Genomic DNA, 27,246 nt, shown 5'->3' with positions numbered 1-27,246 from the left:
ACAGATGACTTAAGGAATAAATTTTGAAACATCGTGGCGTATGAAAATTAGTTTAGATGGAAGGAGTACATATCATATTCTCAAGTATGAAGTTATAACACAGGAGCTAGAACCATGCAAAGTATAAAAAGCATTGTTTCTACATAGACTTTCAAAATCGGTAATTAAAAATAGAACCAACATGAAATATTGCAGTGTAATTTCTCATAGAATTATGGTATTTACTTATAATGATGTCTAAATAAAAGCATTCATTGCATACAAGGAAAAATTACAGATCATAGATAGATCTATATGAAAAAGGCAAACACACTGATTATAAAAGCGATCTTACTGTGTACACAAGTTAGAATGCTAAATAACTGCCAAAACTATTGGAAGAAAGGCTTTTAGGTGTAGGGATAGCCTAGCTAACTACCACAAGAAGATGTTTAATTTTGGCAATCCTGCGTGTCCTATTGATTTACCTATAAGAATGTGCAATCAGATTCTGAAAGCATTCTCAAAGCTATATTTTAAAAGATTTTTTCATATTAATTTAGTGATATTTAAAACATCCTGCATATTTGATGTATTAAAATAGTTTATGTATTTTTTGTGTAACATGAAGGATCATTACTGAGTTTACAGCTATAAAACATACTAAATCTCAAAACTGGGGCTAAGGAGGGCATCAAGGAAATCAGTTTTGTTTTTGTGGTACTGGGAATTGAAGCCAGGGCCTCATGCTTGACACCTACAACCCCAGTGTTTCTTCTTGATAAACAGTTTGTTTTGTTTAATTTTTCCTCTTAATTTTATGTCCCTCTGAAGATAATCATCTCATATCTATGCTCAACTTGGTTTAAATCCGGGTACTGGCCACTTACTGACTTGGGACTCTGTAATTCTCCGCAAGAGAATCAAATGAAACAAGTATTTTTACAACTATTCGCATTCAATAAATGGTTAAGATGTTGATGACTAATGGTGGTGATAACCTCACAGAGTTCTGTTTTTTACCCTTTCTACGAACTGTTTTAAAAATAATTTCTTTGGAATCCCAAATTACATTGGTTTCTGAACACTGATTTAGCTTAATGGTCAGTCGATTCACCTGTCCATTGGCACTCTTTGGGGAAACATGATTGCACTATTATCCTTAATGTTCTCAAGCTTGTAAAATATTTAAAGCCAAACACATCCTCATCTCCCCTTTATTCTATCTCATTGTTTAAATCCTCCTCCCATTTCAAACTCCAGCTGACTCTTATGTCCATTTTTTATAAACTTTTGTTCAGCAGCCAGTGAATTTCCTGATTAGAGTTTGTTGTAGGAAGACTTTCAGCCTCAGCTCTGTCAAATCACCAGTAAGTGGTCTTGCAATGTTGCTTCAGTGTTGAGTAAGAGCACTGATTTTAAGTTTCTCAGAGGTGAGATGCGTTTTTGCTTCACTTCATTTTGGCTCCCACTACAACACAGGGAAGTACTTTGCAGTGAACTTCCGAAGTTTAGACTTGACTGTTTACATTCTTTTCAGCTAACTCATGCCTAAGCTCTAGATTCTTAGTTGGAAAGAGCTTGTACGCTATTTCATGGTCTGTGTAGAGATTTTTAAAAACTAGTTTTATGAGAAAAATTCTACCATTTTTAAATATACAAATATTTTTGCTGTATTATTCAGAGATTCCTCTCCATTCCCTGTCTCCCACTCTACTATGGAATAATTATCTGTATGGTGTTAGTAAATGAGGGCCAAGATGTATAGACAAACTCTTGCCATTGAATGTAAGAGCATTTTCTTTCTATAGAACTTTCATTAACTGGTTTGTGCATCTCAAAAATAAACTAGAATGCTTTCTACTTCCTATTGGTATTTAGCTTCAATTAATATTATCTAAACTTGGTTGTGCACAGTGTGGGAGCCTTCACTAAATTGCTTTGCACAAAAAAAATGGAGAGCCAGACCACAGAGCTATAAAAATGTATTTGAAGACTTGTGGTCTGTGCCTGTTCTTTAAATGGAAGTCTTCTTTCAAAATGGTTTTGGAAAGTTTAAGCAACTGTCTTTTGTCAATTATAGAGTTTATGTCAGCCCTGTTTTTCCCTGCTGTTCTCTGCCTCTTTTTTCTTCTATACCAGCCCTAATAAATTTTGCTCAAAGTAACTTTGCAGAATGATCCTTAAAGCCTTTACAAAATGTTAAGATGGGTCTCAAATGACCTAGTGGGTACATTAGGTGATGTAAGAGAAGAGTATGTTAAATGGATGTTCTCAGCCTTGCTGCTGCACAGGTAGGTTTTTATCTTTCATATGATTTTCAGCATAGACACACTTTGACTTTTATAATTCTTAGACTCTTTATATTGTGTAGTATAAGTCATTCAACATCTTTAAAGTCGTAAAGCACTTTCCTCCACATATGTGTCAATTGTTTTATTTTCCCTGTTCTGAACATAAAACGTGTTGGACACCAAATATACAAATCTTTTTCAATGATTAGAAGGTATAATTAATTAGTCCCTTTCCATGAAGAGCTAACATCATCTTTGAAACATTAGTCCTCGATACCAGTAACCTTTTATCTTAAAAACAAAACCAGAAAACTTGTATCTTTAAAGACCCTGTATAATCCATCCACTAATTGGAAGTGAAATTAGTATTTTGAAACTTATACCTTCCCAGTTTAATCCTGGACTGTATACTTTACATAAGCTGTATGAAAATATATGTGGCTTTTATGAAAAATGATGCTCTCTGTTTGCCATCACTTAGGAAAGAGATTTAAGAACTGTTTTTAAAGTTGTGATTGAAAATGAATTGTCACATTCTAAACACTCTTGCTTTTTTATCACATCTACTAATGGGACAAAAGGTCTATATTTTCTAGACTGTCCTGGTTAGGTGATATAGACTGACCGTGAATAAGGTTGTGATTTAAGTGCATAGTCTGAACTTTATGCAGGGTAGTACATCATCTGGAAATCATTTGCATAGTCTCACTGATGGAGCATGGTTTCTACCCTATATTTCTTTAGGCTATTCTGAAATGGTTGCTCTGACACCCCTAGACCTTGGTGAAGTATAGGGAGTGTTTGGTTGAGCAGATGCTCTTTGTTGATTCCCCAAACAAGCAAAGTTGTTTCTGGTGCTTTTCTGTGTGTAGATTTGGACCATTAAAGTGTAGAGGTTTTCCCCATAGCGCCCTTAAGATCCTGTCAGAGTCAAATTTAACTAAATTGAAACTGTGGCCTATGATCTACTTCCCCTTTTTTGGTGCTGGGGATCGATCCCAGCACAGGCTAAGCAGGTCATTTTACCACTGAGGGATCCCTAGCCCATACTTCCTTTTAAACTTTAATTAAGAGTGTCATTGTTTGAGTGCTAGTAAGCAGGAGTAAAATGCATCCATACAAGGGGAAATAGGGACAGCTTAATGGTGTATTTTATTGTTCCAGCAGTGAGAAACAAGCTGAGGAGACAGGGAGGGGTATAGAATGATAGCAGCCCAGCCACGTTTTGGTATTTGTATGTTAAGATTTCCAAGATAGACCTTTGTCAGAGGAATTGATCCTGTTGACCTTCAAAGTCTCAGAATAAAAATGTTAACATAAGGATTCCTGAGTAAAAAGAACATTGACTTTGGTCAATGTTTCTTTCCATGTAATATTATCTATTTCAAAGTGTCACTGTAAAATATTGCTTTAGTGGGTACACTGACTGTATTTGGCTGGGAAACAGCTCCTTCTTATCATTGTCAGGGTCTAGGTCTTTTCAATCACTATTTTCAAGATAGTTTGAGAACATAGAGGCAAAAGTTCAAACATCCGTGCCCTCTCAACCCTGTGGAAAATAAACTCTGTCTGACTTTGATTCTGTTGACATGTTAAAGATTGAGTTTATAGGCTCTTCAGAGACCCTGTTCTTGACTTATAGTCATCCTATACAAAGCAGTATCTCCCTAGAGCATGGGTATCTATGCAGGTGTGGCTAGCTAACAAAAAGTAAATGTGCTTTTAGTGGAAAAGAAGTTAATTAAACGGAGCAGATGATCAATTCTGATGAAGACCCAGATACCTCCAAAGTACATTTGCCTAGTTCTTGTATGATCCAGGTCTCTGAAGTTACCAGCCAGGCCTCTAGGAGCTAGGTACTGAGACCATGTGAACTGAGTGAATTGAAAAGCAGGACACAATTTAGCTTCTATGGGGGCAGTGAAACCACATAGCAGCAGATTAGATGGCAACTCAGGTATCCTGCTTCCTCCCATTTCAGAGAAGTTCAGAGCTGAGCTTGAAGTACATCCTTCTCTTTTTCAAAATTGACAGAAATAATCCAAAAAGGCAAAGGGAAAGAAACCCTACTAGTTCATATTTGGAGGATTCGTAGCTCTATAGTCCACAGGCTACAGGGAATAGTGTTTATCACTTTTTTAAATCTACCCATTCACAGGGAGAACTGATTTAATTTTTACAATCAACCTATAAGGTGTGGGCTGTTCTCAGTTCCAGTATGTATACCTGAGGAACCTGAAGCACAGAAAGGTTAACAACATATTCAGGGTCATCAGTGGGGATATTATTTGAGTCCAGACAGTCAGATCTCAAAGCCCATGCTCCTACTTCCCAAAGTTGTAAGCCTCTTGTTTTCAGGGAGTTTCCATAAAGTTGTTCATCATCCTAACTTGGGTGTTTCTTTTATAGTTTTCACTATAATTACTTATAGGTGATGATAGTTCTGAAGCAATAGCTTTCTCACTACCTCTACCTGTGAGTAGATGGGCATTAATCAACCAGAATCATCATCTCATTCCCATTTTGTTGTTGGGACAGATACATCCTTAATGTACAGGTTTCACTGTAGGAGTCTGGCTTTGTGGTAAAGCAAGTGTAGTTTGAATGTCACAGGTTGTTCACCTCAAATAAAAGTGAAGCCAAGGGTACATTGCATTTAAGAAAATGACTGAATCACTTGGAAATATTATTAAGAATCCTTTTATTCCAGACCCAGGATAGTTAATAAGGGTTGAGATTCGGTTTCTCTATCATGGCCAAGCTCATTCTGTTATTTAACACTCAGAGGCCTTAGATTATTAAAAGTATTATCAGAGGAGAAATCACATATACTTGAATTTAAGGATAAACTTGTGGAAACAGTCTAGACTAGATATGGATAATATTCCTTTGTTACTGAAACCTTCAAAACAGGATAAAGTTTTATTTATTTATTTTTTTTATGGAACATCTGCAAAGAATTATGCAGATTTTTTTTCATTCAAGGGACAAAAAGCAAACGGAAGATAGAAGATATCTATTAACCTAGTTTTTGTGTTTTATAAGAACTATACCTGGATTCAAGGCCCAGCATCAGTCTTAACTCATGTGGCCACACCGCTATGAAAAGCTCAGAAAGTCCTCTAAAGGGGTCCATTTCTTAAAGTGTGAAAAAAGCTACTCTACTAATAGGAACACATGCTTTTAAATGATTCTGATTCAGGCAAGGAGGACAGTGAGCATTAAATCAGATTATTCTAAGGTGAAGCCAGGGCAAGCACTTGGAGGTAGTTGGATTAAGAAAAAGAACAAGGCGTAATTGGTCTGATACAGTTTCTGAATGGGCAGTGACCCAGCAGCACAGGCTCTTGTATTAACAGTCGTGATGTTTCTGCAAGCAATATCCTTATTTAGGAAAAGTATGAAATACAGTTTACATGTGATGAATTCTTTCCCTCCCTCACTTGTTCATTCTTTGTTGGAACCCACATCTACCTAAGTTTCAGCACAGTGGAAAGTGAACAACAACCTTGATTATTATCTGAAAACAATGTGGTCTTTGTGAAATAAAGAACTTCACAGGACCGTAATGTGCCCAGATACACGCTCGATCAGGGGAATCAGCAATGAAATCTGGTACAGCTCTACCAGTAGTTACCTGGGAATTGAAGTTGATTACTTGACTTTTCTGGATCTTAATTTTCTTCGCCTGTGTTGGAGAGGCTTACTGCATTTTAGGTGAGGCAGTTCTTACACTCTGGAATTGCCCCACTCGTTTTACCATTCTTGCCTCCTTTCCTCTGAATGCCAGTATGATCAGTGGTGTAACAACTCCCAAACACTCTTGTGTATTTCCACCTATCCCCACGGGCAGGGGAAGGAGGCAATTAACAGTACTACCTGTAGTTGAGAACTACAAGGCTAAGAAGTCCCCAAAATTCACAATATTAAAATTTTGTGAATTTCAGCTAGGTTTGGTGGCACATGCCTATAATCCCAGCAGCTTGGGAGCCTGAGGCAGGAGGATCACAAGTTCAAAGCCAACCTCAGCAAAAAGCGAGCACTAAGCAACTCAGTGAGACCCTATCTGTAAATAAAATAACAAAATAGGGCTGTGGACGTGACTCAGTGGTTAAGTGCCCCTGAGTTCAATCCCTGGTACCCCCTCCCAAAAAAAAAGATTGTGAATTTCATACTTAAAGTAGATCACCTTCTGTTACTTATCATCAAAGAATTCGATCCCATTCTTTATTAGCTTCCTCATGTAGTTTTGCTTTTTAAAATGTTTGAGAATCACAAATTTTGGAAATTGTGTTGATTTTTTTTCTTTCCCCTCTCCTTTTATTTCCTCCTGTTGTCAAACCATCCTTTTTATTTATATGTATGACATGAAGCTCTTCCTTTAACTTGCCTCCACACTGTTGCCCCTAAATAAGTCCCAACCACTCTGCTGTAAATTATTTGATTAAATAACTTAGACATTATTGTTTAAATAACTCAGACAGGGATATGGGTTCAATCATTTAAGACTCCAACTGAATGAAACAATTGTTTTCACAGATTCCTGGGGAGGCTTCTGCATATACCTTGCCTATAGTCTGTTTTTAATCTGACTGTTTTCTAATGCCTGTAGAAGAGAAAGCTGATAATATTAAAATATTTTGTTCCTTGAGACCTCAAGATATGTCTAAAGTATGCATTACCTCCTAGTTTTTGATAAAAATGACCTATCAATTACTTTTAAAAAGTTTATACTTCTAACTTTTGTTTTTTAATTTCTAAAAGGTAAAAGTCAATTCTTTAAATTTTGTTTGCTTTAGTATGGTTGATAGATTTGTGGTCCCCAGGATATCTCCTTTCCTTGTCACCAAAATGCACTATGAAAATCGTAGAAACCTTTTGTTCTTGGCCCTTTTTCAAAACATTTTAAAATACAATAGCATAGAGAAATGCAAATCCAAACCACAATGAGGTATTACTTCACTTTAGGGTGACTAAAATAAAAAAGACAGGTGATCAACAAGTATCTGGACAAGATACGAGAAAAATGGGATGTTCATACATTGTTAGTGGGATTGACATTACCTAGCTGTTTTAGAAAAACATTTGGCACTTCACAAAAGTTAACAGAATTACCATATGATCCAGCAGTTCTACACAAAAAATTGTACACACTTGTTCATAGCAGCCTTATTTAGCCAAAAAGTTGAAACATCCTAGTGCCCATTAATTGATGAAAGGACAAACAAATGTGGTATAGCCACACAATGGAATATTACTCAGCAATTAAAAGGGAAGGGGCTGGGGCTGTGGCTCAGTGGTAGAGCACTTGCCTAGTACATGTTAGGCACTGGGTTCGATTCTCAGTGCCACATATAAATAAATGAATAAAATAAAGGTCCATAATATCTTAAAAATTAAAAGGGAAGTAATGCTATCTGCTACAGCATGAATGAACCTTGAAAGCATTTTTATAGGTAAAAGAAACGAGTCAGAAAAGACCATATTTTATATGATCCATTTATACCAAGTATCCAGAATACATAAGCACATTCAGAGATTGAAAGTAGATAAGTTGTGGGTGGACAAACAGAGGAGAAATGAGTAACTGTTAATGAGTATAGTTTGTTATTTGAGGCTATGAAGACATTCAAAGGCTGTAAAGTGGATTTTGTTCAACTCTATGACTATACAAAAAATATTGAATCATGCTCTTTAAAAAGGTGAATGCTATGGTATGTGAATTATATGTCAAAGCTGCTGTAAAAATAACTAATACCATGTGGTATTCCAACAACTTTTGAAATAAGAACACTAAAATTTCAATTAAATCACTATTAGATTAAATAGAAAGAAAGGTAAGACAAAATACTCAGTGTTTGATCATTTAGCAAGAAAGGATTTGAATACATTTTTGTGGTTGAACAAAAGAAATCGTATAAATGGAGAATATAAATGTAAGCCATTAACAATCTCTGAATATCAAGCCCATGTCTTCCCCACATGTTATTATAACTGGAAAACTTTTAGGTTTGATTTGTGTTAAAATAGGTAATAGGAATCATTCTCCTTTTTAAAATTTTTATTTATTTTTATTTTTACAGACTGCATTTTGATTGGAATCATTCTCTTACTTGATTTATTTACTACCTTGTTCTGTCATCTGTAGGAGAGGAAACTGGTATTGTAGCACTTAGTTTATTGTGGACGTCAGCAAGGGGTTGCTGAAAAGCTACGTAATAGTTTACTAAAGCCCAATAAAGTAATGATCTCAGTGAATTTGAATCTAAAGACCTCCAAAATCTCCATAGCATCAGCAGAGTGTTCTGTTCTCTTTATTTATTCCTCAGAATTGGGATAGTTCTTCTTTCCCACCTCATATTGCCACTGTTTTCTGTTTATTCCTACTTATAGTAATCAGCACTGTTGGTTCAACTCTTTTGTTCAGTTCTTGGTAATTCCTGATAATTTGGATGGAAATCACTATACTGTTCCACCTCCCAGTATTATGCCTTCCAGGATCAGAATCACTGTCCTCATAAGAAAAATAAAGACATAAAACCTTGGAACTCAGACACCTGATAAGACAAGTCAGCAGTGATTACCAGAGAGATCAGCTACTATCTGATGGACGTCCATGTCTTATCAGCAGATTAGGAAGTAGCCCTGGATATTTGGTGGAGAGGCATTTCAAAACTCGAACCCTCAGAGGATCTGGATTTTTACAGCCAGAAACTAAATGAGGGGCTGATATTAAGCAGGTACTGAGATTGGGAAGGCCAGAGAAGGGCCAGTGGCAAATTTGACCTTGATTTGAGTCCCTTTCCTTAGACATCTTATTGTTTTGGACATATGATGGGCGATTATTGTACTATATGTATAGTTTCTGGTGACAGATTACACTGAGATTTCATCTCACTTCAGTCAGAATGCCAATTATCAAGAATATAAGTAACAGTAAATGTTGGCAAGGAGGTGGTAGTGCTGCAAATTAGTGCAACCACTCTGGAATGCAATATGGAGATTCCTCAGAATACTTGGAAAAGAACCATTTGACCCAGTTATCCCACTATTTGGTATATACCCAAAGGACTTAAAGTCAGCATCCTATAGTGATGCAGCCATGTCAGCGTTTATAGCAGTTCAGTTCACAATAGCTAAGCTATGGAACCAACCTAGGTGCCCTTCAAAAGATGAATGGATAAAGAAAATGTGGTACATGGGCTGGGGAGATAGCTCAGTTGGTAGAGTGCTTGCCTTGCAAGCACAAGGCCCTGGGTTCAATCCCCAGCACAGAAAGAAAGGAAGGAAGGAAGGAAGAAAAGAAGGAAGAATGGAATTATGGCATTTGCTGGTAAATGGATGGAACTAGAGACTGTCATACTAAGTGAAATGAGCCAATCCCAAAAAATGAAAAGCCAAATGTTCTCTTTGATATACAGATGCTGGCACTGGCACACAATAAGAGGGGAGGGAAGAATAGAAGATCATTTGATTCCTCAAAGGAGAATGAAGGGAAGGCGGGGTGGAGGGTGAAGACAAGAAAGACAGTAGAATGAATTGGCCATAACTTTCCTTTGTATATGAATTCACGACCAGGTAACTCCACATTGTGTACAACCACAAGACTGGGAAGTTATTCCATGTATGTATGATATATCAAAATATGTTCTACTATCATGTATAACTAAAAAGTAAAATAAAATTTTAAAAAGAGAAAGTAAATTGGTTAAAACCCTTTTACTTAAGCAAAAGAGCATTTCTTCCTCCCTTCAGCTTGGGCATCTGGCTAGGCTAAGGTTTCTGGACCCCACATTCCTTAAAGGTAAAGTAGGTTTTCATTTGAAGTTGAACATGGAGGAGAGGACAGTAAGAAACTTACTAGAAACATCCAGGGACTCTTCAACATATTAGGTTGAATCTTAAATTGACATTACTTCCATTTTAGTATCATTTTATCCTAAAAAAAAAAAAAAAAAAAAAAATAAGCCGAGAATAGGAGTATGTAAGAAACTGGGATATTCTGATGAGAAATGACATTCACTTGTACAGAAGTAGGTGGCTTGTGGGTGACATTCACTTGTACAGAAGTAGGTGGCTTGTGGGTATCCTCCAGAGGAGAGCAAAGACCACTGACAGTGAAATAAGTGGTTGGAATGATATGTTACTCTCCAGTAGAGAGACAACTGCATATGGTTCATTTTAGTGGAATGGTGCTCTTAAAATTTTGAATCTCCCTATATTGGGACTTCATGAAGCCTTCCTTGACCCAGGATCATCTGGAAAAGCCTTCATTCAAGAATTTTATTATCTCAGGCAGTAACAGCAATGGGGATAGGGGTTTTAAAATCCTGGGTCCTTTAATGAGCATTTACAAAACTCTGCTTTAAAATGGTAAAACAGTTTTTACCTGTTAATGAATGCATAGAAATAAAAACAGCATGGATGGGGGAAACCTCTCCCCCTTGAATAGATCTAACTATAATTTATATGAATAACAAAAACCACACTGAGGTAGTGGGTATGTGGAAAAATATATACACCCCCATTTTTCTTTCTATTTTTTTTTTTTTTTTTCTTAAAGTGCTGAGGATTGTACCCAAGGTGTATTACCTGCTAGGCAAGTGCTCCACCACAGAGCTTCACTCCCAGTCCTCAAAATTTATGAATATACATATTAGCTATATGCTTTTAAGCTAAAAAAAAACTGTAAATAAATATTGAACTATAGTTAAGTTTTTGTTTTTTCTTGTGGTATTGGTTAGCAGTTTTGAAACCCTTGATGTGCATTCTTGTACTGTGCAAATAAGTTTATGTGTAGCAGATAATGAGAGCTAGGATTCTCAATATCAGAGGAGTTATAAATAGTCAAAGGATAAGGCTAGAATTAACCCAGTGATATTAGATTGGATTTGGTGCTGTCAGTGTGAACTTTTAATATAGCTTAATTATTTAGAGAACTAGATATTAGTGTGAGATCATGTGGGTTTGCATGCGTGCACATATGAACATTCACAAGTCTAGAATGATTCAAACACCAAAATAAACACAGTTATTCTTGGCATCTGTAAATGATTAGTTCTAAAAATCCTCAAATGGTCAAGTCCCTTATAGAAAATGATATAGTATTTGTATATAACCTATACACATCCTCTGCAAACTTTAAATTACCTCTAGATTATTTATAATACCTGGTGCAATGTAAATGCTGTGTAAATAGTTGTTCTACTGTATTGTTTAGGAAATAATTACAAGAAAAATGTCCTTGTGTGTTTAATACATACTATGCTTTTTTGCCCTCCAGATGTTTTCAATCTATAGCTGGTTGAATCTGTGAATGTGGAACCCACAGATTGGTGGGAGGTTACAATACAAAAGAAGTCTGGTTGTTCATACTGATGTAAATGAATAATTAATTGATAAAGGGGTAGAAGGAAAAGCTTTTCTTTGGAGTAGAAAATTGATATATAGAAAAGGAATGATGAGATCACCAGAGCACCATTGGTGCAATAGTAGTGATTGCTTTAGAATCAGTAATAGGACCAGCGCTGTGGTGCACATCTGTATTCCCAGAGGTGTAGGAGGATTGCAAGTCAAAGCCGGCCTCAACAGTGTGGAAAGGCCCTGAGCAACTTAGTGAGACTCTGTCTCAAGATAAGATTAAAAAGGGCTGGGGATGTGGTTCAGTGGTTAAACACCCTGGATTTTAATCCCTGGTACCAAAAAAAAAAAAAAATCAGTAATTGTGTTAAAATTACTAGTATATTTGATGAGAAGGAACATTTTTATAGCCCGAAAATATCATTCTGTAAGATACTTCTTAGTTACAAAGGGAAAACATTAGTAACCTTACAGTAGAGAAACTTGGCAAGTGATCAAAGTTCATTACATTATTGTCAAGACAAAAATGGCATACATGCCGTGCCTCTTGATATGATGCACTGAGCAGGATACACACCACTTCTGATAGTCTTGCCAAAAATACATAATCTGAATCTAAACAAGAAAAATTAGAGCCGAATTGAGGGACATTCTACAAAATAAATAGCCTATATTCTTAAAAATGTCAAGGTCATGGAAAACAAGGACTGAAGAACCCTTCCTGATTAAATAAAAAGAGATGAGACAAATTAATACTCTGTGTGATTCTAGATTACATCCTGAATCAGGAAAACAGAGATGTCCTTATTCTTTAGGAATTCAAACTCAAATGGAGTATAAGGACTTTATGCTTGCAACCTAAACAGTTCACAGGTTAAAAAAACCGTGTGTGTGTGGGTGGGGGGAGGACAGAATGGGGAAGATGATGAAGTAAACATGGTAATATGCTAACATTTGAGAAATCCGGGCAAAGATTTTACAGGAATTCTTTATACTATGTCTGCAGCTTCTCTGTAAGTCTAAAATTATTTCAGAATAATGTTTTTTATTGTCTTTTTCTTTTTTTTTAATAAACAGAAAACACCAACAATTGCTTATGTTGTGCCAGGCTATATCCTGACTCTTGAGCTCTCTATAGGATATTGCTTGTTCCAGTTCTCTACCTCTTAAAAAAAGAAATAATAATTTGCATTGCATTTTTTAAATTAAAACTTTATATGTATTTGTAAAATATTCAAACAGGGATAAATTATACAAAAGTATGTTTTTGTACTCCTTCTTCCAAGTCAGCACTATTAACAGGTTGGTTGTCTTGTTATAAACATTTCTGAAGTTGGACATCTGTTTGTGTGTGTGTGTGTGTGTGTGTGTGTGTGTATGTAACATGCACATACTGGTATCTTACCCCCCCATGTACCCATACTATTAAACATGGTTGAGTATCCTTTTTTTAAAACAATCTAATATAGCCATGGACATCCTTTGTAATAAGTACATGTCACTTTGCCTCATTCTTTTATTGTCTTTTTTCCCTCTGAGTGATTCATTTGCCCCTGAAACTCAAGGACTGATAGATTCAGTCAGATTAATGGTGGAACCATGTATAAGGACCCTGGGATAGTTGATAGGTCATAGAATTGAAGCACTGTTTTTTGTGCCAAATAAAACTCTCATTAGGCATCAAGGTGCTGTGAGGACCTCAATGGCAGGACATTGGTATCTTTTCTCTAGTGGTAGGTGAGTTGACTCAGATCAGGCCATCTCTACTTTCTATATGGCTACTTAAGGTTGAAATTCCCCAAAAAGAATATACGTTTTATCACTTTTGGTAGCATCTATCCCTTAAATGGTAACTGTGATCAGAGAAGTAAGGGCACAGGACGTAGACATTGCCCTAGGTGCCCTTCCCCCAAAAGAAGTACCAACAGGGCAGCCATCCACCCAGCTTCCCTTCCAGGGCTATTATTGCTTCCAGGCTCTCCATTGTGTCCATCATTCCTACCACCACTAGTCCTAACCTTCTGTGGCTCTTAAATGTGTTCCCTACACAGACAGCATTAGTAGTACTATTTCTTAGAAATGCAGATTCTTGGGTTCCATCCCAAACTTGCTGAATCAAACTTAGGCCTGGGGTCCAGTACTCTATTTAGTAAGTCCTCCAGTTGAATCTGATACACACTAACATTTAAGGATCTCAGATCTGCATGCAATGAAAAGTCCTCCTTCTTGGCATAAAAGGTCCTTTGTGATCTCACCCCACCCTGCTTATGCAGGCCTCCTCCCTGCATCCTGTTACATAAAAATGTGCTGAGTGCTTTCCTGGACTGACAGCCGCCTGGTGAACTTGCTCTCTTTCCTTGCTTCTCCACCATGCTGAGGTGTATGGAGTGCATCCTCTGTAGATAATATTGAACCTGGATTGGAGAAGACTTTTGGCTGCCCCTGTAACCAGTCAGAATGGATTGCTTCTAAGTAACTGTTGGTCCTCAACATCATAATTGATATCTAAAAACTGTCCTTTCTGGTTCTTATAAATAGGACACCTTTTACATTTAGAAGGGAAGGTTTCTTATGAGAAGTTTGGGTAAATTATAAGGTAGAAGGGGATAAAGTTGATTTCGAAAGGCACAGACTCCCCCTTTCTCTTGGCAGTAATCCTACCCTGACAGCATTTAATGTGAAGTTAGCCAGAAAAGAATCTTATTAGGCTTTAATTAAAAGCATAAGACTTCTTATCTTCTTTTTTCCTCCCATCTTTCTCCCCTTTTTTTCCCTCCCTCTTAACTTGCATATTCTCTCTTCTTCCCCACTCCGTGTCCTTTAACATTTAAAATATTTTTGACTTGGCTAATCTCTATGGATAGAAACTGAGTTTGAGCAGGATATTGATTACCAAATATGGTATTGCTGCTAAAGATGTTGGAGGAATGTGGCTTGTATTCTAAGCCTCTGGCCTCTGAATGAGCTGCCAAACAAATTAGATCATTTTAACTTCTGAGCCTTTTTTTTTTTTTTTAATAAAGATGCTGGAACATTGATTTGGAACTTGATGTTGATATTATTTTAGCCCAAACAAGAAAATGGTATGAAGAAGGGGGCAGGGAGTGAGGAGGCTCAGTGGAGCATGTTTTAGGATGTGAGCTACCAACCCAGGTCTTATAAGAAACAAGTACATTGTGTGGTTCTTCATTTGATTCTGGAACACCAGTGAATGAACTGAGGCATAGAAGTTGCTTGTTTAGCATCATTATTTAAGGGTTGAAGCCTCAGATGATCCCAGACAGGTCCCAGGATGCTCTAATATCTCCCAGTGGTCTGAGCTGAAACCCTCACATTGATGAGGACTGAGATCTAGGAAAGTTCCTTCTTCCCAGAAAGTTTGGAATTCAGTGCCAGGGAGACCAGTCTGAAATTCTTGTCATGTTCCTACCGTGGTTGGGAACATGATGGGATGTGGTGTGAGTGTACAAGACCTTCTTCTACAGCATCTCTTTAAATGACAGTCAGTGACTTTGCTTGTCTCCCAACAAAGACCACGACTCTTCAGTTCCATATTTGGAAATATTTATTCTGTTGTAATCGTAGCTTTGATAGGGTAAAATGCTCTTAACTGTAAGCTGGCCGGCTCAGATCCCTCTTGAAAACACAATAGTTTGTTTCTTTTCTTGAGTATGTTTTTGGCAAGACAGTACTGCAGTTTCTCAAATTAAGACAGCAAAACCCAAGATAAGTTTAAAGAAATTTCTTGTGGCACATGCCTATAATCTTAGCAGTTTGGGAAGCTGAGGCAGGATGATCATGAGTTCAAAGCCAGCCTCAGCAGTTTAGTGAGGCCCTAAACAATTTGACAAGACCCTGTCTCTCAATAAAAATATAAAAAGATTTGGGTTGTGGCTCAGTAGTTGAGTGCCCTTAGGTTCAATCCCCAATACCAAAAAAAAGAAAGAAAGAAAAAAAGAAATCTCTTAATGTTTCACAAAACCAATAATCCTTTCAATTTTGTTGGTCAGGTCTACACAAGTGGACCCTCCACTCTCCTCGCCCATGTTTGCCACCCTAAGTTGGACTCTTCTCAGAGGATGAATAAATCAGACTTGGGAAGAAATTCACCCACTTCCAGATGTCTGTGGGTCAAGGATCTGTGGCTTTTGTTGTACTCCCTGAAGAATTCTCTTTCCCCCACCCCATTTCCTCTTAAAACTGTTACCATCTAGTCATCAGCTCTTCTTACACCTTTTAAACTGAGCCTATAAATTTTAGCTCAGAATCAGTCATCTCAGTTTATGTAATAAGATTCTTACTCATTTCTTATGGAAATTCCTCATACTTTTCTTCAAGTTAAGTAAGAAAAAGCAAGGGTATCTGGGGGACCATTTGGGCACATGTACAAACATTCAGAACACTAAATGGAAAACCTATTTTCCTTAGGATACTTGTTTTTAGGACTTAGACAAACATAGGATGTGAGTCTATTTTGAGTGTGCATTCAGGCACTATTACATTGTGCCATCTGCTTTTTGACACTATTGCTGCTGTCTAGAATTCATGGCATTAAATAGTTTTTTAAAGTTCCTGGTTATGCTTAGTAGCAGAGGCATTCTTGAATGGAAGGGTTCCAAAATAGAACTTGCCTTGCCCTAACTCTTGTTATTGATATTGTTTGTTATTTGTCTTATTGAATACGATCTTTTTTAAAAGGTAAACTGCAATAATAAGGACAAGGGTAACTAAAATTACTGTTTACTCTTTGGTCTATCTTTTTTCTCTTCCTTGTAGCTAGAAAGCTTACTATTATCAGAATCAAGACAACCACATCAAGCCTTCAGACTTTGTCTAAATTCATAAACTAACTGCAATCAAATGATTTATTGCATTCAAATCTTATAGCTGTTTAATTCCAGTCTTCTGAGTAATGCAGAATACTTGAATTACCTTTGTAAAGCTCTGAGTTAGGAGGTGGATTCTTTTTCTCCATATATAGGTAATGAAATGAAAAGCATGGTCACTGTCCAGGCCTCCTAGGATTTAGGTGTCAGACTCCAGTGTTGCACAGTGTTTCATTCTCATTATATCTCAATTACATTTTTCATTCCTGTTAGTAGTTATCTATCCAACTTTTTAACTATGCTAGTAATTTACTTGTCTGTATTTTAAAGCTCAAACTATAATGTTTTTGTCCAGGAAGAAAAGGTATAGTTGAAAATCTGTGTAACTAACTTTTTCAGTGGAGTGAGCTAAATCTGTCTGCCTTTGTGGACACATTTTATTGTGAGGTTTTGTATATTCTATGTAAATAGTGAGAAAGAAAGCTCTTGCTGACCTTTTTTCCTGATAGGATGGGGTTTACTGGTGTGTTTATTTTGTCACCATTCCGGTTTGACTCTAAGGAAATGAAAACATCTTCCATTTGTTCTTTATTTCCAAGGGCATCCGCTTCGATCCTGAAATTCCGCAAACACTACGACTAGAGTTTGCTAAGGCAAACACGAAGATGGCCAAGAACAAACTAGTAGGGACTCCAAACCCCAGTACTCCTCTGCCCAACACTGTACCTCAGTTCATTGCCAGAGAGCCATGTAAGTTGATCTATTTTTCATTTTAGTAAAAACCTTTTTTTTCACGTGCTACATGTGAGATTACACCATGGAATGCAGTGCCTTCTGATTCTCATCATTTCTGAGAAGAGATTGCCTACTCTTGCTGTCTGAATTCCAAACACAGATGGTGATTGACTAGTGATTGGTATTGGTAATTGCTTGTCCCAAAGCATGGTTCACCTTGAACAGAGCCATAACTTCAAAATTTCTCTTGATGTGTTTATGGATTTCCTTTTATGTGATATTGACACTGAGCATACCCTTATTTGCCTTGGAGTATAGACTCTTTCTCCTCCTATCCTTGGAAAGAAGAATTGGTTCTCAGCATTCACTTTACTCTTGTTTGTTGAAGGATATCTGTTCTTTGACTTTGGAAAAATAGGATGTTAAAAGTGAAAGAGCCAGGCATGGTGAAGCATGCCTATAATCCCAGCAGCTCTTAAGGCTGATACAGGAGGATCATGAGTTCAAAACCAGCCTCAGCAAAATCAAGGCACTAAGTAACCCTGTCTCTAAATAATATAAAAGAGGACTGGGGAAGTGGCTCAGTGACCAAGTACCCCGAGCTCAATCCCTCATACCAAAAAAAAAAGATGGAAGAAACAAAACTTAAGAAGGAAGTGTCTGTTTTTCAGAACTATTTAGCCCTAACTATACAGGAAATAGTAGATATACATAAAGAATCATATATTGGAATAATCAGTTCTTGCAAACAAATACCAATAAAGTTTTAAGGAAATTTGGGGCTTCCTGTTTTAAATTATTTGGTAAAGGACATTGGCTAATTGTTAAAGAAGTCTTTTACCCTGCATTAATGAGCTGATTCCTTTAAATGTCTAGACTGTAATTCTGCTTTTGATTCCTTAAAGAGGTTGTCTTAGTTTTCTTTTTCAAGCTTAATCAGTGGCAGAAGTGAGGCATGAGACAGATTTTAACTTTTCCTTCATTGCAGAGCCATACATGATTTAATATGGCAGGGCATTTGTGGAAGCCAAGTTACTTGCAGTTATTTGGAATATTTCTGTCCCATTGTTCTTGATCTTCTTGCCAGATCACATGATCATGATCATCTTTTTGCTTTCCTTGACAGTATGTTCCAACTATTCTTACTGAAACTGAAGGGCACATGAATTCCTGGCTACCTCCATCCCCCATGTCATGTGCATGTTTTAATCAGGTCATGGTGGTAGTTAAAGTTATTCTGTAGTTCATTCACCCTGAAAAAGCTGGTGCTACCCAATAGAGTTTCTCTCTCAATATGTTCTAAAAGTTTTCTATATGGCCAGAAAATCATAACCAAGAAAAATTATTTCATTATTTCATATTCTAGGAAAAGTTGAAACCTTTGTTTAATTGGGAAGGAAATCTAAACAAAATTTCATCTTATAATGCAGTTGCATTACAGGAGGATATAGGGACATTCCTTACATAATTGTTATTATTAAGCTTTGTATATTTTCAGTGCTTTGTATATTAGATATGTTTAATAAATATTTATTACTGAGTAGATAAACTGAGAGTTTAATTTGGCTTTTCATAGAATTAATAGAGGCATTTGTATGCCTCTTTATTTCTCTCTGAACTTTCTTCTCTCTTGATAGTCATCAGAAAATAGTATTTTTAGAATGCCTTTGCTTGTTTTAGTGAGATTTGTCTGCCTTATATCTCAGTGTCACTTGAAAAGATTAATTCAGGCAGGAAGTATGATGCCAGTGATAACTTGAACTTTGGCCTTTCAGTACTTAGGTGAATGCTTTTCTTTTCAGAACCTTGAACACTCTTCTCAGTCTTTTACAACAGCCCTGGGAAACAGGTAGCAAGGGATGGGACCACATAGAGAGATGGCCACTCACAACCCTTGAAGTTCCAGGAGAGCATGGAGCAGAGTGGAGCACTCTACTCCAGCCAGCTCTGCTCACTTCCCTTCCATGTGTACAGAACAGCTCAGAAGTGGTCAGATAGTTTCCATGGCAGGGTCAAAATTTGTCCAGCCACTCATAACAAAACAAACTTGAAGTTTTAAAAAAATTTTCAAATAGCCAAATGTATTCTTGTGAAAATAAAAGCATGATTTCTCTTATATAGCTCCTTCTTACAACACAGGGGTCCTGACTCACAGCAACTCCATTATGACTCAGATAGACCTTATCACCCTTACCGTTCCCTCTGGGAATCATGACTTTTCCTTTCATATTCACATATCCAGTGCTTTCCTTTTAGCACATTACAGACTAAGAATGCTGTGTTGTGTCTAGATCAACAAATGAATTGCATTGTATCTGTAATTGATACTCGAGGTGGTCAGTTTCATCATCTGTCAGGTATAGACTGTGATGAAATCAGAATTTGGGGATTGGAAAAACCCTGAACGCTTCTCTGTTATAGGCCATGAGGTAGGCTTTTATATTTGCCTTTTTTGTTAAAAATTTTCACATGGTAATGACTGAAAACACTCATTGCCATCACCAAAGGAAAAATGTTCTTTAATCTGATTATCCAACAAACATTTACTTGAACTCCTGATTCTCAAATGAGCACCCAGTGTGCTAGACCCTGGGGGAGAAGAAAACTGTGGTTACTGCCTTAACAGAGTTGGCAGTTCAAGGAGTTGGCAGTGGTCAAAAGTTGTCAGAAAATCTTGGCCCTTTATTATAAAAACGTCAAAAAGATTCTGCAGCTTAGTCTAGATTGCCCCCTGATCTGACTGCCATATATGCTGAGCACCTACTCTATTCATGACAAGCATTAGGAATGAAGAAACCAGATTTTACAGCTTCATAGGGCAATTGGTGGCCTTGGCTTCAGACTGGAAAATAACAGTGAGAGTTCTGGTCCTGAAACTTATTGACCAGCTTTGTGACCTTTGGGGAAAACTTTTTAATTTTGCTGTGTTCCTATTCCCTCAGCTACAAAATAGGAATTATGTTTTCTCACATGCTTGTTATGAGAGCTAAATAAAACAGTATCCTAGGATTGCAATCAGGATTAAGTAAGAGTAATAGGTGTAGAGCTCTAGGTGAATATAAAGTCCAATCCTCATTTTTTTTTTTCCTTTTTAGAAAAATCATTGGGTTGCCTTTCCTTCCTAATAGTTAGAACAGGTGTCATCATTGTGTGACTATAGCCAATTGTCATTGCAAGTTAGGAGAAAGGATGAATGGAACTCATATATAGTCCCAGGAAAGTAGTATATCTTCCTAACTAAATTTATATTAATAGGATCATTAATTTGAACAACTTCTTTTGATCCTTTATATGTAATAAAGTTTGAGTTAAGCTATAACAAAGCACCTAAGAGATACAGGGGCTGGGAGAGTAGCTCAGTTATAGAGCACATACTCAATATGTGGGCGTTTCTGGTTTTGATCCCCAGCACCCTCCTCCCCCAAAAAAAAGATGGAAAAATTTTAATTATGTAAAATTCCCCTAGATTATGCATTAGAGTTATTTGCTGTGGTGTAAGAACTCTGCTTTAGAGAGGAGAAAGGGGAAAGTCATCATCTTTGATTTTTGTTTTCTTTATCTATAAAATGATGATACTATAGATAAAACATTCTGCAAGCATTATACATGAATTATCTCTTTCAGTTCTCAGCACTATTTTGCAGTTGAAGAAACTGAGGCCTAGGAAGACCTAGTAACTGATGAGGTTACATAGTCAACACGTATTATGGGCTAAATTCTGTTTCCCAAACTTCGTAGATTGAAATCCCAACTTGCTGTACCTCAAAAGGAACCATATTTGGAAATAAGATGATTAAGTTCAAGTGTTAAAGAACAGACCTAATCCAGTATGACTGTTGTTCTTATAAAAAAAGAAACAGTAAGTGTGTGTGGACACAGGAGGTAGCAACTGTAAAACCCAGGAGATAAACCTGCCAACACCTCAATCTTGAGCTTCCAGCCTCTAGAACTGTAAGAAAAGAAATTGCTATTTAAACCACGAGGTCTGCTATTTTGTATGGCAGCCCAAGCAACCTAATATGTCAAGCAGTATGACCTGGATTTAAATTCTGGACTCTCAATAATTTTGTAACAGTTTAGTCACTTCACCTTTCTGTGTCTCCATTTTCTCAGCTCTAATCGGCAACTGCAATTGACCCTTCCTATGGGTTATTGAGGATTAGATTTACCTCTAGTCATCAATATGACCATTTATATGTGTGGGTGTGGTAGTATATGTGAAAATTCATGTTTATGTGTCTTTTATCCCTCATAATTATGAGGACCTATTTATTATTTTTCTACATTTGTGCACCCAGCATATAGAATGTAGAAATACACACAGAATTTTTTTTAAAGATGTCACAGGTTTATTTTTGTGGTCTTTTATTTGGTCATAATTGCCTTATTTCCAGCAAATACAGGAGGAGATGCAGTTTAGGGAAGTTTGAAACTTTCCACTGTTACTGAGGTATGATTGGGGAATGATGAAATACACATTCAAAGTGTTTTAACTTAGTTATTTTTATCAGACTCTAATTGTATAAAATCTTTTGAATTTAGATTCCTTATAGTATACCTTATTATCGTAGTACCTTTAAATATGGAATAACCAGTGGTTAATAGTCTTCACTCATAATAAACAGGTTTTCCCCTTTTAACTCTGAAATAATCCAGTTTTCTATATTCCAATCCCAGGGTTTCTAATTCTTTGGAATCTGGACTAGGATTTAGCTCTGTATTTTTAAAAGCTCCTTGGGCTGAACATTTGAGGATCACCAATAGACCAAGGAATCAAGAGTTAAATTCTTTCTGCTCACACACTCCCTTACCCCTACACTTTCCCTCCCCTCTTCCAACCCAAAGCATGCTCTGTTAAATTGGTTCTCTTAAATACCTGGTGAGCACATAATCTTTTGATGAATAATCACTTCCTTGTTTGCCTGCCACGCCCTTGGAATTTCCCATTTACTCAGTACTAACCTGGGCTTTTTTGAATTAAGTACTTTGTCTCATGTCTAAAACAGTCCTGTGAAAGTTCAGGTCTGTAAAGCATCTGCAAGTGCCCTCTCAGGGCTAACACTTGGCAAATATGAAATCTGAACTTCATCCCTGTGGGAGAAGGGGCATTCAGGCCCTTGTTCTGAAGCTTCCTGTGTCCATGGAACAGAGCCAGGGTGTCTGCATTTTCCAGGACAGCGGAGCACAGTGTGTGTCATCAGAAGGACTAAAGGTATTTGGCCCTGTTCCTGCTCTGAAAGTGGGATTGTTGAAAACAGCAACAGTGGGACCTGAGGAACCCCTAATGGTGGGTAGGAGGCCAGGCACAAGGAAGGTAGGCAGGAAAGGACACAAACTTGCATATGTTCTATGGTGACAAATGAAAACAAGGGTTTTTACTCTGAGAAGCAACTTTTTTGTGGCCTTTATAATGTAAATAGTTTTTTGTTTCCCTGATAAAAATTCTGCATGCATCTCAAGAGGAAAAGATTTCATGCAGTCCAGAAAAAATAGAAAGTCTTCCTTATATTATCATTCAGTGTTGGTGTACTTCATTCTCTAAGGGTTAACTTCAGAAAACAAGAGTGACCACTTTAAACAGTTTAATTATTTAGCTCAGTAAGTAGCTACATCATCAGCAAAGATGAGAGTATGCTTAGTTTTGTATTGGGAGTACATACCAACAGTTCCTCTAGGCGTATTTTGAGAACACAGAGACAAACCCACATAAATACAGTTTTCTCATATAGACAAAGGTACCAAAAACATATAATGGAGAAAAGATAGCCTTTTCAATAAATGGTGCTGGGAAAACTGGAAATCCATATGCAGCAAAATGAATCTAAACCCCTATCTCTCACCCTGAACAAAATTTAACTCAAACTGGATCAAGGGCCTCGGAATCAGAGCAGAGACCCTGCACCTTATAGAAGAAAAAGTAGGTCCAATCTTCATTATGTCAACTTAGGACAAGACTTCTTTAACATGACTCCCAAAGTACAAGAAATAAAAGCAGGAATCAATAATTGGGATAGATTCAAACTAAAAAGCTTTTTCTCAGCAAAGGAAACTATCAATAATGTGAAGAGAGTATTTCGAATCATTCAGAAGGCAGTGTAAATGAGCATGAATGGGAAGGTGCAGTTATAACAGATGTGCATTGCAAAATTTGGGATTCTAAAACCTCATATGGAATCATTCCTGGAGACAGCTATGGTATGAAATGAGCATATTAGTTACAGATTTATGGATAAGTAGATGGCGTGGATATAGGAAGTGCTTTCTGTAAAGTCCCAAAAGGCAGGAAATTTTTCAAAGAGATTGAGCAATTAGCTAAATCCTTACTTGCTTCTGTTATAAAGTTTGGGATTAAGAGACCCAGTTCTGTAATTGGTTCAAAATAAAACTAATGGAAAAATGTGAGGGATTGTCTAATAGGATGTTGCTTTTGTTATTTAGGGAGATAAGAAGTTTGAGTCCCTTTTAAGAAAACATTTCTAAGGACAGGTATGAATATCACATGAGCATAATCCAGGCCCGTTTGCACTTGAGACACAGGCCAAAAACATGAAATGTTCAACATCTTTAGCAACTGGGGAAATGCAAATCAAAACTACCCTGAGAGTGTATCTCACTCCAGTTAGAATGACAGCCATCAGAATACAAATAATAATGCTGGAGAGGATGTGGGAGGACGTTGATAATTCTGTGCTTTTGGTTCAATTATAAATTAGTACAACCACTATGAAAATCAATATGAAGGTTCCTCAGAAGATTAGGCATGGAACCAACATATGACCCACCTATATGACTTCTGTATTTATCCAGAAGAATTAAAGTCATCATACTACAGTGATACATGCATACCCATGTTAATGGCAGCATAATTCACAATATCCAAACCATGGAACCAGCCTACATGCCACCAGTGGATGACTGGAAAGAAAATGTGCTATGTATACACAGTGGAGTTTATTCAGCCATTAAAAAAGAATGAAATTATGTAATTAACAGGAAAATGGATGGAACTTGAAAACATTGTTTAGCAAAATAAGCCATACTCAGAAAGTCAAGGGTCATACATTTTCTCTCGCATGTGAAAAGCTAGACAGGAGAAAGGAGAAGAAAGGTGTGTATGTGGAGGTTCTTATGAAAATCAAAGGGAGACCAATAGGGTAGATAAAAGGACCAGGGGGAAGGAGAAGAGGGAACTATACTGATCAAATTTTATTATTATATTGTGTACATGTGTATATACGTAACAACAAATCTTTCCATTATACATAATTATAATGCACTAATAAAAATAAGGGGGGATACAGGCCAAATTGTCTTTTTTCATGAACCCTATTCTTATACTTCAATTAATAAAGTTTATATTCATTTGGCTTTGTAAGACAATCATGCCCAGTTTATTGTTATCAGGAGACCATAAAAGAAAGAAATTTAAAGGGTTACAATTATAGATCTTCTTTTGTTCCAGAAACAACCACCGTTAGCTCTCTGTTGTAGCTCTTACAGTGTATGTTTTCATACATTTATACATATGTATATAAAATACAGACTCTAGCAGATTGTTTTTGTTTGGTTTATTAGAGCATACTGTACTTGCATCATTTCTTTATCTTATGAACACCTTTCTATCCAAAATTATTCTCAGAGCAGTTATTTTAAGGGCTCATTATGTGAAAATGATGGGGGCACAACAAAGACCTTAGATGCCAGGCCGAGGGTTTTTTTGTTTTTGTTTTGGTTTTTGTTTTTGTTTTTTAATTTAACTGGTAAGAAGAGAAAGGATATTGTTGAGCACTTATTGTTGAATGTCACTATTTAATGAATATTCCCTCCTTAAGCATTAGGAAGCAGCACTAGAGAGACAGGAATACAAACAGAACACCATAGAATTCTCTTTTGGGGTAGAGGAGAAAATTGAGTATTAGTATACTTAAGAAGGGACTTCCCTTGAAATTTCTTCTTAATATGACTTGAAATTCCCTGGGAGACCCACCTGCTCCACCCTGATGTTTTGGAAAGATGGGTGATAAGGATAGAAATCACTATCTCACCCACTTTCTTACCCCAGTCCCTGAAGGTAAGGCTTTTGATGAGAGGGCCACATAAGTAAGAAGAAGTCCTAGAGGTGAGGGGCAATAGGAAAGGTGAAGAAAGAGACCAGGAGGCAGGTCACAGGGACAAGAAGGGAGACCTGCGGCTGCTGAGAGTGAATACTAGTGGATGGAAGCTGTGCTTACTTGACTCATGAGCCATTTGTCACTGAAGCAGCCCCACAGTGGGCACTGTCCTAGGGCATCTCTCTTTGCTGTGGACCATTTGGAAGCTAGCTATCATGTGTGATGTTTATGATTGACGTGTTAATGATTTCCATTCTGGCACTCTACATATGGGTAAGAGCAACAAGTGCCAAGGCCTTGGACTCTTTGAGAAATAAACACATGAAACAGAAGTTAACCAGGATGACAAAATATTCTTAGAAACCAGAAACCCAAGCAAATATTTATTTCCACTTACATCACATTCTGACAAATACAAGGGCAAAGTAATATATATATATATATATATTTTTTTTTTTTTTTTCCCCCTTAAGAAGAAGGATCTAACATTTACTGAGCTACTCTTTGAGTCAGCTTTCTATCACTATAATGAAATACTTGAGATAATGAATTTATAAAGAGAAGTTTTATTTTGAGTCACAGTTATGGAGGTTTCAGCCTATGATCATTTTTCCCCTTTGCTTTGGACCTTCAGCGAGGCAGGTGGTCGAGTGTGACATAGCAAAACGACTTAACTTTATTGACAGGAAGCAAAAAGAGAAAGAGGAGGGAGCCGGACTCCCACAGTTCCCTTCAAGATCTCACCTCAATGACCTAAAGACCTCTCACTGGGCCCCTCTTGAAGCTTCTACTATGTCCCAGTAGTTCCATCCTGGGGAACAATCCCTTAATAAAAGGCATGGGCCTTCAGGTGATATTCAGGACCCAAATACAGCACACACTGGTGTTTACAGCTCACCTCTCCCTCTCTCCTCTATCTTCAAATTTGCATGCATTCCTAGCTTTTGATTAATGTGTATAATTTTTTTAATTTAACAATAATCTTAATAGTAGGCAATTATTTGGTAAGAATGGTTTCCAAATCCAGATGTGTCTTGTTTTATGTGGGAGGTAAATTTTTGCAACACAGTATAGATTATAATTTAGTAGATAGCCCGTCTTTTATTAGTAGTGACTATTACTATTTTGCTTTGAATATGTTTATTTATCAAATCATAAATTTGCTATAAACAGATGCCTTAAGAACTTCTGAATTCACTTCCCCTTAGAAATCATAGACTTTTTGTAATGTAAAATACCTCTTCACTTTTGTGTTTTGTAAACTCAAATTATTCATTACCTCTTAAGGGAAATGAAACCTTAAGAGAGCTTACTAGGACCATCCTGAAGAGACAGGTAGTATTAATTTCTTTTAAGGCCCTTGTGTTCTTCTCACTTGGATCTCTTCCTTTATTATTAATGTTTGCTACAAGTTTCTCATTTCTTACCTACTACCTTCCCATCCACACCTGTCATCCTCAAACAAAAAACTGCTTGGATTTTTGTTTTGTTGTTGTTGTTTTGTTTTGTTTTGTTTTGTTTTGTTTTTTGTGGTACTGAGGATCGAACTCAGGGCCTTGTGCTTGCAAGGCAAGCACTCTACCAGCTGAGCTCTCCCCAGCCCTGTTGTTGTTGTTTTTGTACAATTCAGCAATTCTCAATATATGGCCCACCTACTGTTACATGGTCTCTAAGACCCTCTCAGAGAGTCTAAGAGATCCAAACTGTTTTCTTTTTTTCTTTTGAGGGTACTGGGATTGAGCATTCTGGGCTACACTGCCAGCTCCTAAACTATTTTAATAAGAGTATAGTTTGCTTTTCCTGCTATGTAGTGGTGGGCACAACTACTGGCACCTTTATTTCCAGACAGAGGCACCAAAACATACCAGTAATCAGTATATTCTTCATTGCTTAAAGCCAGTTTTTCCTAAGAATATCCTTGATGAATGACTAAAAATTTCA

General features: G+C 36.9%; 1 protein-coding gene and 2 long non-coding RNA genes across 8 annotated transcripts in view; 2 read left to right on the top strand and 1 right to left on the bottom strand.

Annotated features, from left to right (window-relative positions):
• Positions 1 to 27,246, top strand: part of RBPMS (RNA binding protein, mRNA processing factor) — a 202,949-nt gene that overhangs the window by 119,979 nt on the left and 55,724 nt on the right. For all 6 annotated transcript variants that reach the window (XR_013763852.1, XR_013763853.1, XM_079140269.1 and 3 more), the window contains exon 5: positions 17,059 to 17,209. Coding sequence is in view for 4 of the 6 variants with exons in the window: in XM_079140269.1 (XP_078996395.1) it covers positions 17,059 to 17,209 (151 nt within the window). In the remaining 2 variants the exon portion in view is untranslated. The remainder of the gene's footprint in view (positions 1 to 17,058; positions 17,210 to 27,246) is intronic.
• The window catches only part of LOC306661354, a 102,324-nt gene that overhangs the window by 25,563 nt on the left and 49,515 nt on the right, over positions 1 to 27,246 (bottom strand). The window lies entirely within an intron of this gene.
• On the top strand, positions 9,584 to 12,699 carry LOC306661350. The gene is made up of 2 exons (XR_013763854.1): positions 9,584 to 10,310; positions 10,347 to 12,699. It is a non-coding gene; the product is annotated as an uncharacterized lncRNA (long non-coding RNA).

This window comes from Sciurus vulgaris (assembly GCF_902686455.1).
Source record: "Sciurus vulgaris genome assembly, chromosome: 5".
Lineage (NCBI taxonomy): Eukaryota > Metazoa > Chordata > Mammalia > Rodentia > Sciuridae > Sciurus > Sciurus vulgaris.
Note: the sequence above shows the minus strand (reverse complement) of the source record. Positions and strands in the feature narration are given on the sequence as shown.